At 47.6% G+C, this 13,826-nt stretch overlaps 4 protein-coding genes across 4 annotated transcripts; 3 read left to right on the forward strand and 1 right to left on the reverse strand.

The window, feature by feature from the left end:
- The first annotated feature begins 366 nt into the window (after nt 1–366).
- EV420DRAFT_1498721 (uncharacterized protein) lies at nt 367–2,707 on the forward strand. The gene is made up of 5 exons (XM_060470972.1): nt 367–948; nt 1,006–1,432; nt 1,488–1,516; nt 1,578–1,837; nt 1,886–2,707. Exons 1-5 carry the CDS (start codon nt 416–418, stop codon nt 2,578–2,580), a joined length of 1,944 nt encoding a protein of 647 aa, XP_060339959.1. The 5' UTR covers nt 367–415; the 3' UTR covers nt 2,581–2,707.
- A 395-nt stretch (nt 2,708–3,102) lies between these two features.
- Nucleotides 3,103–6,572, forward strand: EV420DRAFT_1498723 (SNF2 family N-terminal domain-containing protein). The gene is made up of 14 exons (XM_060470973.1): nt 3,103–3,280; nt 3,331–4,251; nt 4,304–4,384; nt 4,432–4,541; nt 4,601–4,780; nt 4,835–4,931; nt 4,980–5,121; nt 5,169–5,388; nt 5,448–5,571; nt 5,626–5,867; nt 5,917–6,024; nt 6,078–6,142; nt 6,207–6,305; nt 6,368–6,572. The coding sequence occupies exons 2-14, from the start codon at nt 3,362–3,364 to the stop codon at nt 6,476–6,478; spliced, it is 2,469 nt and encodes an 822-aa protein (XP_060339960.1). The 5' UTR covers nt 3,103–3,280; nt 3,331–3,361; the 3' UTR covers nt 6,479–6,572.
- Nucleotides 6,573–7,590: 1,018 nt separating this feature from the next.
- EV420DRAFT_1742594 (uncharacterized protein) lies at nt 7,591–8,874 on the reverse strand (the record flags this gene model as incomplete). The annotated part of the gene is made up of 4 exons (XM_060480051.1): nt 8,521–8,874; nt 8,220–8,272; nt 7,962–8,062; nt 7,591–7,844 (listed from the first exon to the last, which is right to left on the reverse strand). Exons 1-4 carry the CDS (start codon nt 8,710–8,712, stop codon nt 7,591–7,593), a joined length of 600 nt encoding a protein of 199 aa, XP_060339961.1. The 5' UTR covers nt 8,713–8,874.
- A 2,673-nt stretch (nt 8,875–11,547) lies between these two features.
- Nucleotides 11,548–13,463, forward strand: EV420DRAFT_1634585 (uncharacterized protein; the record flags this gene model as incomplete). The annotated part of the gene is made up of 17 exons (XM_060476339.1): nt 11,548–11,636; nt 11,689–11,787; nt 11,819–11,843; nt 11,896–12,008; nt 12,061–12,143; nt 12,190–12,215; nt 12,264–12,342; nt 12,482–12,493; nt 12,542–12,600; nt 12,648–12,711; nt 12,762–12,798; nt 12,848–12,907; nt 12,962–12,989; nt 13,044–13,101; nt 13,155–13,179; nt 13,249–13,330; nt 13,380–13,463. The coding sequence occupies 17 exons, from the start codon at nt 11,548–11,550 to the stop codon at nt 13,461–13,463; spliced, it is 1,023 nt and encodes a 340-aa protein (XP_060339962.1).
- Between the last annotated feature and the right edge of the window lie 363 nt (nt 13,464–13,826).

A 13,826-nucleotide genomic window follows, 5' to 3' on the forward strand; every position in this document is an offset into this window, starting at 1 on the left:
CAAGTGGATCGTTGAAGGACGAGCAGTAACTCGTGTCGCCTCGAGCCCCAGTGAAAGAGCGGACGAAAATCGGTGTATAAACTTTCTCGAAGTGACGGCGAAAGCATATTACCAGGCGCTTGATTCTTGGAGCGACTCGGGGTGCAGAACCCATTGAACGAGCACCTCCATGGTGGAGTCGCCTTAAGGTCTCGACTCACGAAGAAGTATCGAAGTCATAGTCGTGGTATCAAGTAATGCAAGGGCAGACGTGGTGTACTAAAGCGCCAGAATGAAACAGATTATCGTACAAGGGAAAGATGCGATAACATCTCGGGCCGTAGCCCGGATCGTTGGCTTAGTGTCCACGTGGCGCCGAGGCTATGTGCCGAAGTTCGAACCGAAACACCCACGACGTCTGGATTCTTGCACGCTCATGCAGTCAGGGGAGTCCCTACCATCAGGTAACACACTGAGCGCGTCGCAGACGCGCACAAAACGATCCAAAGTGCAGTCATGTGACTCATGTCGCAGATGTAAAACACGATGCGAAATTCTCAACCCCAAACGCAGTCCTGTACGATGTCATCGTTGCAATGTTCTCAAGATATCTTGTTCCTATGAATCTAGGGGGGAAAAGGCTCCTGCACCAGAATATTCTTCAAATTCGTCTGGCTTAAATACGGAACCTTCACTCCAGGTTGTCTACGCTTTAGGAGTGGATACTAGGCAACTTGAGATAGACCGGCCTCCTGATGCTGACATCGCGTCTGGTGCTGGTAGCAATGGTATACGGCCCGTAATCTGGTCGTTCGTCCGTCAGAACCTTGACTGGTCGGCACCCATTTTGGCAATGCAGGAGCTGGCGAGACAACCTTCCCAAGAACAGTCGCCGGTGCCTGTCATTGTAAACAGCCTACTTCTTTCCAATATTCTCACTCGAGTAGAAATTGAACATCTCCTCAAATTGTACGTCTGACGTAAGCTTCTATTGTCTCTGGAGGTGTTAACAGTGTCCTCGCACAGATTTTCAGTCAATTATTCTCCTTGGCTAAACTTCTATTTAGTCCAAGACGGACCTACACCATTTCTAGACCTCGTTTGCTGCACGATTGCGTCGCGCTACCTTGACCTTTCCACCCGGTCTGTTGTTGGACCCCAGCTTCAAAAGTTGACGGAAGACACTATCGCTAGAGTGGTCTTCAATCCCGAAATGTTTGAGTCCGAAGACACAATACAAGGTCTCATCATTTTATCATTGTGGGCTCCTATCTGCGGTTCGACGAAGGGTGGAAGTGGTGACGGTAGGATGTTAATAGGCATGGCTATCACCATGGCCATGAACCTTCGATTAGGCGAAGCGGTTGCGACCGCAATCAGTCTGCGAAATAGTAGACTTCTAGGCGAGGGCGACCAAGCAGCCTTGGAGAAAGCTCTCAATAAAGCTAGACTAGTAAGTGTATGGTCGAACAGTGAACGACATTTCTCATTACAGTTCACCACTGTAGTGGATGACACTGTCTACGACTGAGTCTATGTGAGTATTCGACGTCCTGCTAACGGTCAACCTTGGTTTACTCAATATGAAAACGTCTCAGGCTCTGTGTTGGGACACGCCGTACGCCCTTAACCAGTCGGTCTGCTTTCGACTGGACGATATTTCCCATAATATCACCCTCGAATTCATCCGATGGACGCGATTTGCGGATACGACTGCTCGCAGAAATATTCGATTCAACAGAACAGGGTTTAAAAGTGCAGTTCGCAAGTCGCGCAGACATGGAAACTTGGTTCAACGAAGTAACAAACGTGCTCTCAGCCATGGATAGGCTCTCGAGACTGATATCGCCGCTGTCAGGTGAATACCTTTTTTCTTTCACCAATCAGAGCTCATAGTACATTTCAGTGGTCTCGAATCACGACCGATTCCACTATCACATGCTTTTTCTGCTCCTTCAATGTTGCCGGCTTCTAGTTCTCTACAACGCTATCTTCATAGCGAGACATGTTACCAGTACGGCACGGAGATGGTTTTTAGAGATTCAGCCATACGACCTAAATATCATCCCAATCTGGTCAAAGGAATGTTTCTCTATAGGGGAGGCTATCATGGTGTCGCTTCTACAATGCGACAAGAACCTTCTTCCAACGACGCCGGATGTCCTGTTCACCATGATGGCGTTTGCGGGAGGACTAATCGTCGGGGCTAAATTGCTGATGCTGGACAAGAATGGGATAGAGTTCCTCGGATGTGGAGATGCTTTGTATGAGCAAAGTGTGCGGGTGCTGGGTGATGCGGCGATTTCTCCGGATCATGCTGCTGGAAGGTGTTCGGTGTTGATGGGTGCTATGCATGCCTCGTGGATGGAGAGGCGGAGGGGATCGGAGCTGGAGAAAGTTTATCTGGGAGCGCATTCTCAGCCTGTAGGGTCAGGTCTTTCTCTCGGAACTAAGGCGGAAGCAGACAGGCTTGGCGACCAGAGTGCGAATATCGACATGTTTCAGGACCTGGAATTTTGGTCGACTTTCTTTGGTGGGGGGATGGGATCAGAATCGTCGGCATTCTTCTCTCAGGACAATTCCGGTGAGATGTATACCTAGAAGTGTGATTTATCGAACATTATGTATTATCTATTTGTGTGTAACTGTACATATTGCAAGTTAAGTTGCTTGCCAATGCAAGTGTCGCCGAAGTTGCGTATGCAATTAACGGCACGGACGTGACGCGTTTTCACCTTAACTCCCCTTCGCACCTTTCAAAGTTGACGTGCTCAGGTCTCCAGTTCTCAATAAATGAAGTCCACCAATGATAAAGCTCCTCCATTCGGCATCTTGATGGTAGGCCTTGCACCGCCTTGCACAGCTGACGGTGGCGGTCATCTTCGTATATGTGTCATAGGCATATGGGCATCTGGCGGCCATGGCTATACTAAAGCAACAAGATAAATATTATCGAGACTTGTTCAAGCATACAGATGTCCAGCAATTGAGGAACTCCCTACTTCAAGGCTGTGAGAAATTCCCTGTGATTTTGCTGAAAATTGACTTAGTCAAACTTTGATCAAACTTTGATTTGAACTTGAAGGGAACAAAGACTTAGTCAGCTGACTCGAGCGGCGCCTTTGGCTGAATTCTCACGACGCGTCTATCTTTCCCTCACCACCGCGAGGAGACATATCACGGGAGGCTGTTGGGAACAGGTAAAAGGGCTTGACATGCCGAAGTGACTCACGGTTTGTCTTCCTATACAATAATCTCTTAACAATAGTCTCCCAACAATAATCTCCTGCATATATAAGCTGTACGTTTTTGCCCAATATTTCAACAACTCAACTCACTGCATTAAGATAGGCTGCTTTACTATACTTAGTGTCTTCTTGCCATGGCATCGCGAGACCCCTCCGCAACGACCACAAGGGCCCGTAAAAGCAACGGTCGCAAAGGGAATTCGAGAATCGGCGCTTCCGTTACAAATGACGACGTTTTCCAAAGTGGCGCAGCCAATGTTCGTCGTAGCCGACCGACCCAGCTGTCGACCCCAAAGCCAGCAGCGTCAAACTTGAAGATTCCTGAGAGCAAACCGCCTACTACGTCCTCTTATCTACCAACACCCAGGGTCACCCCATCGGCCTCTTCTCGTGCAGGATTTCCTGCGACTCCAACTCCCTCGTTTAAAGGTGCCAGAACCTTGACAAAGGCCGAAGTTGGCGATGAGTGGGACGAGATACGCCCAGCATTCCCGACACCACCTCGCTTTCTCGGGCCAAAGACAAACAGGGCCTCCAGTTATGCATCGTCCTCAGCCAATCTTTTCGGCGTAGACGCGTCAAAATTGGACTGGGACGATCCCAAACCAATTAGCGTGTCTACCACCGGCGACGCCAAATACCCAAAGTTCCCACCCTTATCCACTCCTCAGAGTCGCCCGTCGACCGGCTTGCAGACACCTGCGAGCTCTTCCCGGAAGAACGGTGGCCGATTTGTCTCTGCTCGGCCATCAGCAGCAGCCACAGCTTCAGCTTCACCCTCTCAGCGTCGAGCAACAGCGCCGGCTGCTTCCTTTCCAACGTCTCCCCCCAGTAAACGCCCACCAGCGAAGAAACCTGAGACAGAGCCACAATCCATTCCAATCCCGGCTGAGTGGACTAAGCGTACCGAGCCACTCCGCCCTGACTTCAGCATAGACCTTCGGCCCCATCAGGAGATATCTCGCGTATGGATGAACGAGTGTGAGACAAAGTACGGCGGTGGAATCTTGGCCGACGATATGGGGTATGTGTTCAACACCTTTCCTAATTTTGGCTTATCAATATCTTTGGTTTAGATTCGGCAAGACACTCCAGGTTCTGGTAAGGATCATTGATAATATGATGGACCCCAAGGCAACATATAAGGGCCCAACACTGTACGTCCTCCTGTCTTTGATGAGCGGCATAACCTCATCGACATCAGTATTGTATGCCCGGCGTCTGTGATGCTTGTATGGGAATTGGAGTGTTTCCGTGTATCTGGTTCTAGGAAGCTGAACTACTATCTCTATCATGGAAGTAGTAGAGAGCAAGGTACAGTTACTCTCTATCTCAGAGCAAACCTTCACCTGATGCGTTACTAATAAATCAAGATCCCTCCAAGCTGAAGGCTTATGACGTTGTGATCACTTCGTACGACACACTGAGATCGGAATACGCGAAAATCTGCAAGGTCGAAGAAAAGGGTAAGGGCAAGAGCAAGAGCAAGAAGTACATCCCTGGCAAAACGGAGACCGGTCCTTATGCTGTTCTTTGGAACAGGCTTGTTATGGGTATGTGTTTGATTTCAACCCTTCAATCTTTATATCTGACGTTTTGCATGCTAGACGAAGCACAGATGGTTCATAACAACGAAACAAGAAGATATCTCTCGTGCTATGGGTTGTCGTGTGGCTTTGTCTGGGCAGTGACAGGCACTCCTGTGTAATTCACACCCCTTCTTGCATTAAATACGCTTACGTTTTTCCACAGACAGAACAGGCTGCAGGACATATATTCTCTTCTCAGTATGTTACCAAAGCCGTTACAACCGACGGAGATTCAAGCCCCGCCTCTTCCTCCCGGGCTTGCTCGTGGAGTTGTTATACCGCCAGGTTTCAAGGAGGAGCTTCATGTAAGCTTTACAAGATAACATTTGGGCGTAACTTATACTTTTCTCAGGCCTACTTGTACAAAGTCATGCTCCGGCGGACGAAGAAAGACCAGTACTTGTGGGTTGAGCTTCCTCCCATCGAGATTATCACCGTCGAGTGCCCGTTCAGCGATGCTGAGGAGCAGTTATACAACGCTGTGGAGGGGCGAAAGGGTGATTTCATAGTCTGGGGCAAATATGTACAACCGATTACTTGTCCCTTGACTAAATTGCTCCGGTTACTTCAAGGTATGTCTGTTTTGCATTCTACTTCATCGTTGCAGCATTTCATTTCCGTTACCTCTCAGCTTGCACCCACTCTGACACGCTCTGTAAGGACATAGATAAGAAGGACGACGATGGCGTTCCTGTTGATGGCGTCGAAGATGACATCAACCTTGCTGATGTAAATGAGCTGGTTGGAGATGATGTGTATGTGTTGTGGTTCATATATTGTCGCCTAACTTTAACGTCTTTTTGTGTCAGCTTCGAAACATCGCGTCGAGAAACTCTCCGAAGCCATCAGTCTAAACCTGAGGTGCTCGATATCCCCCCCATCGAGTCGTATCCCACGAAGGTAATCGAGATGCTCAGGATTCTACGCGAGATACGCCAGCGAAGCAGACGGACGAAAATCAAGGAAAAGACAATTGTGTTCTCTCAGTGGACGGGTGTTCTAGATCGTCTTAAGCCGGTTCTTCTCAAGCATCGCTTCAAGACTGTCATGTGTGAGCATTGGATCCTTCCTCAGTAGTCCGTCTTCTCATTGAGTTGCAGATGATGGGCGCATGGGTAAAGCTGGGAAAGACTTCGCGATTCAAGATATCACTGTAGCAGAATCTGATACCGATGTAATGCTGGTATCACTCAAGGCTGGCGGGACTGGTATGCGATTTCGTTCCATTAAGATGGAATTCTTGTTAACGATGGCGTCCCAGGCCTGAATCTGGTTGCGTGTAACAACGTCATCTTTATGGACCTCTGGTGGAATCCAGCTGTCGAGGTATGAGAACATTAATGCTTGCTTTCTCTGCTCTCACAACTGACGTTGGCTATGACTTGCATAGGAACAAGCTTTCAACCGGGTACACCGTATTGGCCAGACAAAGCCTGTCCAGGTGTATAAACTTGTCGTTCCCGATACGATCGAGGACAGCGTTCTTCGGGTACGTTTCCAAACCGCTACCTGGATCTGAGATATTTCACTCACTGTACTTTACAACGATAGATGCAAGCAAAGAAGAGACGGCTTGCCAACGAAGTTCTTTCGGTTGCCGATTTATTGAACAAAGATCTGTTACACGGACTTTGGGGCGTCAATGAGGAAAATCCGGTGTAGCCTTAGGTGTATGTTTTTCTGTAATCTTGCTTTTTATGACTCCGTGTAGTATACGAACGTTGTATGAGGACTTGCTTATTTATTACATTGTAGCTCTCCGTCCGATGTGAAGATACGTAAAGGATACTTGTCGTGAGTACTGACGTCCTTCTTTAGGCTTTTTATGGGATATCGCACCGCATAAGAGACCTCCTTATGTCCGACACTTCATCTTTAGTCGAAAGTTCGAGTGGGTTACGGTGTCCTTTTCTCCTCAGTTTCATCCAAGTCCGACCGTCTATCATGACAGCTCCATCATTCTGCACATGTCCTACTTGTGTTGGTGACCTTGCCATGTCTTCCTCATTCGTTTACTCTTTCCGATGATGCTTATTACAGTCTACTCGTCGAATGGACTAGACATCAAGCCCGACGAACCATGCTCGTACATCTATCTGATCTCAGAAATTAATCTATGCTTTCGTTGCGCATGAATCGAGGGCTGTCTGTACTTCTGTAGCTTCAGTTGTGCTTGGCCGGTTTCCCATCATGATGGGTTCTTCTAAGATGTTATGAACGTAAGAAACAAGGCACTATAGCCAAGTGGTTAAGGCGACAGATTAGAATGTGGTTGGTGGAGTTGCCCAGCGGCTGGGCGCGCGGCTGCAACCGCAGCGTCGTTGGTGGGCGGGTCCTGACCACAGATTTGGCACCTTCGGATGCCCGATTATCTGTTACTCTCTGAGTGCGCAGGTTCAAATCCTGCTGGTGTCGTCAGTTTTTGATATAATCAGTGATTGCATTTGTTATGCAATGCATAATTCATATATAGTGCCCAGAGGCCAAGTTAGGACTCATAGAAAACCTCCAGAGTCCAAGGGAGGCATTAGATAAATGCAATTCACCTATAGAGATTGCTCGTCTATGACTATACTCTGTCAACGGAATATACAACTAAAAGTATTGAATTACTATGCTCAATTGGCTGTCACACGGTAGGTAAGTTACTTCGCTGAAAATTCCTCCAGCAATGTTGTCCGGTCGGCAGGCCCGGGACCGGGCCGATCGAAACCGTGACCAGGTTGTCAATTGCCGATTTACTTTCTATTTACATCTCTGGTATCTGCAGCTTTCTATTGACCTTCCTTGTATGTTTTTTCCTTATTCTTGCTGTTCGCTGACTTGGGCTGACTAGGGTCCTGCCTGTAGGTTCCCACACTTGATAATGGACCTCTACTATACAGACCCTTCTTCGCGAGAAAATTGTTCAAGTTATCGACGTAGATCGAGGGAATCGTGTCAAGGTGGCAGAAGTGGAAGGGGGACTTGATCACCAAGTACGGAACTGATGTACGTGCAGGCGAAGGCGTCGCGATGCATGTCGTGGCTAGTGTTGCCGCGGCTCAGCTTATCTCGGCTTAACGCCGAAGTCGGTTTTGAGTCGTTTGCTCTGACTGCACCAATGTTCAAAATGACAGACAATTTGATGTCTGCATTTACTCACAAGACTTATCGGTATTATCAGCAACTGTGTTCTTGTTCATCCTATCCTTCTGTCCTCGGCGGCTCAAAATCGACTTCGGCGTTAAGCCGAGATAAGCTGAGCTGCGGCAACACTAGTCGTGGCTGCAGACCTCAATACCACTTCCGAAGGTTATTTCTATTGTTGACGATGGAGAAATGACATATATCGTCCAACGAAAGCTACCAGGCATCCGTCTCTCTGAAATCATCAACGCCCTTGATGAAACAATTGGCTTACAGATCGCGGAACAGCTGCGTTGTATCCTGGCACAGCTCTCTGACGTTACGCCCCTTGAACAATGAAGAGGGCAAGCAGCTCGCTAATCTGGGAAAACCGCTGGTAGAAAGAGAGGATGAGACTGGGCAGGTCGTTGTCGGAGATCTTGTCGGTCTCCCAGAGTGGACGGACGGTGTATTCGCAGTCTTTCAGCCGTCCCGATTAACTTCACTTCCAAAGTCTCTCGGTACCACCACAGACTTACTTGCCAAGTTACAAAAGATCGGTCGCATGCGCCCCGAAAAAGCTCAAAGGCACCTACCATATATCGACGTCCGTCGACCTCATGTTCTGTCATGGCGATTTTTGTCCAGAGAATATACTTATACACGGTGGTGCCGTGTCTGGAATCATCGATTATGAAACCGCTGGCTGGTGTTGGTGTTGGTGTTGTTACCGGCACAAGGTCCCAATAAGGAACGGCCGGGCCCACAGCCCTGACATGGCGAACCATGTGCTGTGGCCACGAAGGCTCATACCGTTGTGATCACGCTTTTGAGTGTGTCGCGCGGAGTAGAGGCTCTTCATGGGGTACCCAAAAAAAGTCATTCACGAATAATATAACGGTACGGTACTAAAAATGCGGAAAACGTTGAACATATTTAGCGAGAGCTCCAACTATTTTTACCCATACTTTTGGACTGTGTGGTTCGGCGCTTCCACGGGGAACTTTATCTCTCACAAGATTTGGTCTGATTGGCGTTCTCGCCTAATCGAACCTTATGACAAGGAATGCATTGTATTTGGTCACATCTTCTCTCAGGCAGAATCGTGGACTCCGTAACGTCTTCGTTGTTTGGTACGCCCTGCAATCGAATTTTGATGAAGTACTGCTTATCGGTATCCCGACAGCATCTCGACGCCTTTTATTCCCCCGAGGCTACCTGTTCCTTCTCTAGTATTCTTATCGATGTGATCAACCTCATATACCAGAAGTCTGTGGGAATGTGGTGGATATTTACCCATCTGGCTTCTTGTTAATTGATGGCAGGTTATCAAAACGTGTTTGTGGCATGTAATTGTCTTTGGGTTCTCCATATTACTCCTCCATACACTTACTTATCCACTCATTATTGTGTTTCAGGTGCATTATGTTACGTGAACTCGGGAACGAAGACGACATCCTCCTCCGACAGTCTTATGAACGAGACGGTCCTGAGAAGCTCTACATCGCCGTAACACTAAATCCTGTCACTTGGTCTGGAAAGTATATGCAATATCAGATGGCAATCTCGGATGCAAAAGCGTCGAGGTTAACAAGGACCAAGGTGTATGGGAAGACGGATTCGTTTTTTCGATTCAGTATCCGTGATACACAGGCAAAACCTACCGGTGACAGAACTTGTTTGAGGCGGGAGTTCTCGACAAGTCAACCAGAGAGACTTTGCATAATGTGCTGCGGAAAACAGCCACAGCCGACGGCTACCGGCGGTGATGGGGGTAACGTGAACAGGAACTATATTTCCTGTGTTGTTACGCTACTCATGGATAACGTCCCGGTATGTCTTCGATATGATTTCAATATTGTAGCGCCGGAAGTTTAGCTGGGCTTGCAGCTTCCGATGCTCTCACATCCATCAGTCCGGAAAGCGGTCACTGAGGCAAATGTGCGATTCATTATGCATGTGTCAAAGGGTATGTCTGCATGGGCATACAAGAGATTATAGCCAACTGGTTGAGGCGACAGATTCCAGGGTGCGAGGGGAATTGTTTAGCAACGTCGCGCGCCGTCGCTGGACACTTGTTTGGAACCGTAGCGGCGATTTCTGCAGTTCGCAACGCTGTAGTGGCCGTTTCGATTGGTCTCGTAACGGTACAAGTTAAATACCCGGTTTCTTGAGCATACGGAGATAGAGCTGGTTCTCTCCTATCGCATATGAAACCCCACCACAACTTCTTCATGGACGAGCAAAACCAGGTAATCCTCCGACACTTTATCGATTGCCTGGCTTGCTGACGATATGGGACCTCAGTCCGGTCGAATCTGGAAGCGCCGGCGCTATCGATACAAGCGGGAATACCACCCAGCACCGGTGATGATGGGAAAGTTGTCCAATTAAAAATCCCAGACCATGCGGAAAGTCAGACTGAAATGCAGAGTCCCGGAGGATCTGCCTCCGGCTCGCCAATAGAAGTCGACACAGATAACGACACTCCCGCTACAGGATACCGCAGTACGAAACCATAGGCCCGTTGTTCGTAAGGTTCAAGGGTGATCCTGGGCAACGCTCTCTTTACCAAGCCTGTTGAGCAAGCAACAAATACGACGATAGTCGCATTAAAGAAGGAAGCACGGATCTGAACAAAAAGTCGGTGAGATATACTTACTCTTAACGGAGTCATCCTTATTCGAACAACATATATATATATAGGTACGAGAGGCTTCGAGGACGCACAATGTCTGAATATCTTGACAGCGAAAATAAAGGCAGAATGATCGCCGCTAAACCTATGCAGCCTGGGCATAGGCCCGCAAGCTTATGTGAGTGAGTGTCAGTTTGAGGGATTTCGAATAGTGTTTATGTTCGTTACAGGGAAAGTTCATGAGCGAAGAGAAAAATGCCGAGGTTGAAGGCGCCGTTCGAAAAGTAAAATGGCACTTGATAATCCAAGTCTTTGCTGCCATGCTAAGGGCTGTCGTCGCAGTGCCAGAGGTTACATTTAAGTTAAATGTATCAACTCACTCAATTATAAGGACGTTAGTTGGAAGGACCCACACAATTCGAGTAGCGCATTCTCGACTTGCGAAGCCGGAATGTTAGTGCGAAGACGTACATTCGAAACAAGATCACATCAACTATGCTCACGTTAGCCTGTTCCGGTGAGCATGAGAACGTGAGTTGCAAATGTGAACTGATGCTGATATTTTTCACTCAGCCTACGGTTCGCTGAGGCGATGAAGAGAAGCAACATCTATTCATAGCTCGTGGAACATCTTAGCCGACAATTCGGTAGTAACTCTTACCGGCGTCAGCTCAAGAATTTTCTACCGACTTGGAGGGCCAGCGACCATACATACCAGCGCTACACCACAGCACGAGAGGGTAGTGGAGGTGCCCATGGTTCTCGTCCCAAGTTGAAAATCCTTTGCTCAGCGTAATAGTCTTCTAAAAATCAGAATCCTTCAAGCTCATCGAGCCTCCATCACTAGATCCCATCACGCATCTTCACCAGCTCCAGATGCGTGATTGACTCATGTCAAGTAGCAGGTGATCTGGTGATATTCTGACCCAGAGGATGCTATTTAAACGATCCCTCTTTGTCGTTTTACACTGTCGCAGAACCCAATATGTCAGCAGTACCAGCTTTACCCGCTCCACTTCCTGCTCTAGACAACACACTCGGGGCGCTATACATTGGCGCCTGTCTCTTGACGCTGTACGTACCAAGTCTCTCTCGCGAGTTATCACTACTTCTAATAGTGCGGAAGATTGTATGGTGTTATCTGCGTCCAGACGTTCCTCTACATAACTTCAAACCGGGCCCGATCTGACCGTTGGTGGTTGAAGCTTCTCGTGTTTGTTATAGTGTAAGTGGCGATATTCTACATACGCTAACAGCAATATAACTCAACTGATTGGTAGTGTAAGTACTTTGTTCAACCCCATAGGTCATGCATTCACCTATCCCGCAATAGGGATTAGATACTGTGAGCCATGGCATAATCTTGGCTGGCATGTATCGCTATTTAGTGAGTGACTTTGCCAATCCAGCTGCGCTTAAAGAAGGGGGGGCTGTTAGTGGCACGCTGTACGTATACGTCACTGATCACTTAGACGCATCTCATTGGAAAAATAACTAGCTTGGTCACGTATGCAAGTCTCACTGTTTACACCGTGAGCACTTATGACACTAACGTCACGATAGGAGGAGTCTGTCGTCGGGGTCAGCGTCGTTTCTTGATCTTTTCTCAGTGTGCTCATAGGACTAGGCCTGCTCTGTACTTCTCATGCAGCTGTAAGTATTCGTTTATCATCAATTTGTTTCATTTATGCCAGTCCATAGCTTCTTCTGTTGGCGCATATGGAGGTTCAGCGCTTCTTCGCTGAATTTATGGATGCGAATCGCCTTTATGGTTATCACGGTATGTGTATTGTGCTATTCCCTTTTACTATGTGACGTCGTCATGTCCCACGATAGATTCCTTTGGCATTTTTTAACTTTGGTCAGTGGGATGATGCTTGTCACCGCCATTGAACTTACTTGTCATTCTTTAAATTCAGCATCATACGTCGGTCCGTCATACAGTCTAAAAAATCAGAACCGGCGCTGATGCTTCATAGCTATGGGCATCTTTGGTTCCCAGCACCACCTACACACTCCCAATGCGCCTGAGTTTTCCGTGAGCAATTGTTATTTATAGAAACCAGAACAACAAACATCTTCCAGCTTGCAACTGAACTTTCAGCTTCAAGTGGAACGGCCTTTGACGTGATCATGACACTGGTTATGAGTGAGTGGCTCGTCTCGTCTGTTTCAAGTGACGACCTAACTGTCTTATAGTTACAAGTCTTCATCGAGCTCGATCAGGGATCACCAAGTGCGTAGTCGGTCTCACGAAGAACGGTCAATTGATATTTCCAGTACAGGAGTGATCATACTATCACTTTCCTTACACTGTTTACTGTCAACACGAACCTCATCACGACGTCAGTACTTCTGTCGCCTCTATATATATCATAACTGTTTCGACTCGCCGATAGTTTACTCTCAGTAGGGTCACTGGTTACAGTAGGATGACTTCGATTCGAAGTCTACATCTGTACTCAACAAGCATACTTCCAGTTCCTGGTCCTTCCCGATGCTACAGTCTACGGAGGAATATCTTTCTTGATTCCAAAATGTAGGGTTTCTTTCCTCAGTTTCTTTCCATTCACTGATTCTCATCTCTTCAAGCGTACTTGAACTCATTTTTAGCCATGTGAGCTTGACATTCTTTCGCACTTCGAGTAAGGCTTGTAACATCATCATCCGTTAGACTTAATTCTAGAGACTACCTTCGAGAAAAGCTGGATCCGTCAATGTCGATACACGAGGCACAACCTTCGCATCCAGTGTTTGCCGTATTTACTGTACGTGGTGACATTTGTTCTTAGGCGTCAATTTGACAGTCTGCGAAAGTCAACTAATGCCACAACGGCTCGGCAAATGGAGGAGTTGGAGTTGGAGTCAGCTCATGCGAATGATTCGTCAACCAAAGTATAGATATTCTCATATGATCTATCGGATAGCTGACATTGGAGGAATTGGACTATACCTGTCGATTAAGTATTTTATAAAGCCTTTGATGTGCGTCGTTCTTTGATGTTGTCAAGATATATCTCTTCACTAGCAAGGCACTGAGCTAAGGGAGGCGGACAATTAACATGAAGAAGTCGCGAGGGATATCTGATATCGGCGAGCAGGCGCGACCAGAGGGAACACTGTCAGAATGAGCTCCAGGTTGGTTATGGACTCGAGCAATTCGTATCTTCTGAAGGCGTCGAGGGACCGGACAGTCCTGACCATATATGAGAGCGGCATGTAGCAAACGAGTACTAGGAACAAGGACAATCTCCCTCTCCATTT

This window comes from Desarmillaria tabescens, assembly GCF_030435595.1.
Source record: "Desarmillaria tabescens strain CCBAS 213 chromosome Unknown EV420scaffold_1, whole genome shotgun sequence".
In the NCBI taxonomy this organism is placed as follows: domain Eukaryota; kingdom Fungi; phylum Basidiomycota; class Agaricomycetes; order Agaricales; family Physalacriaceae; genus Desarmillaria; species Desarmillaria tabescens.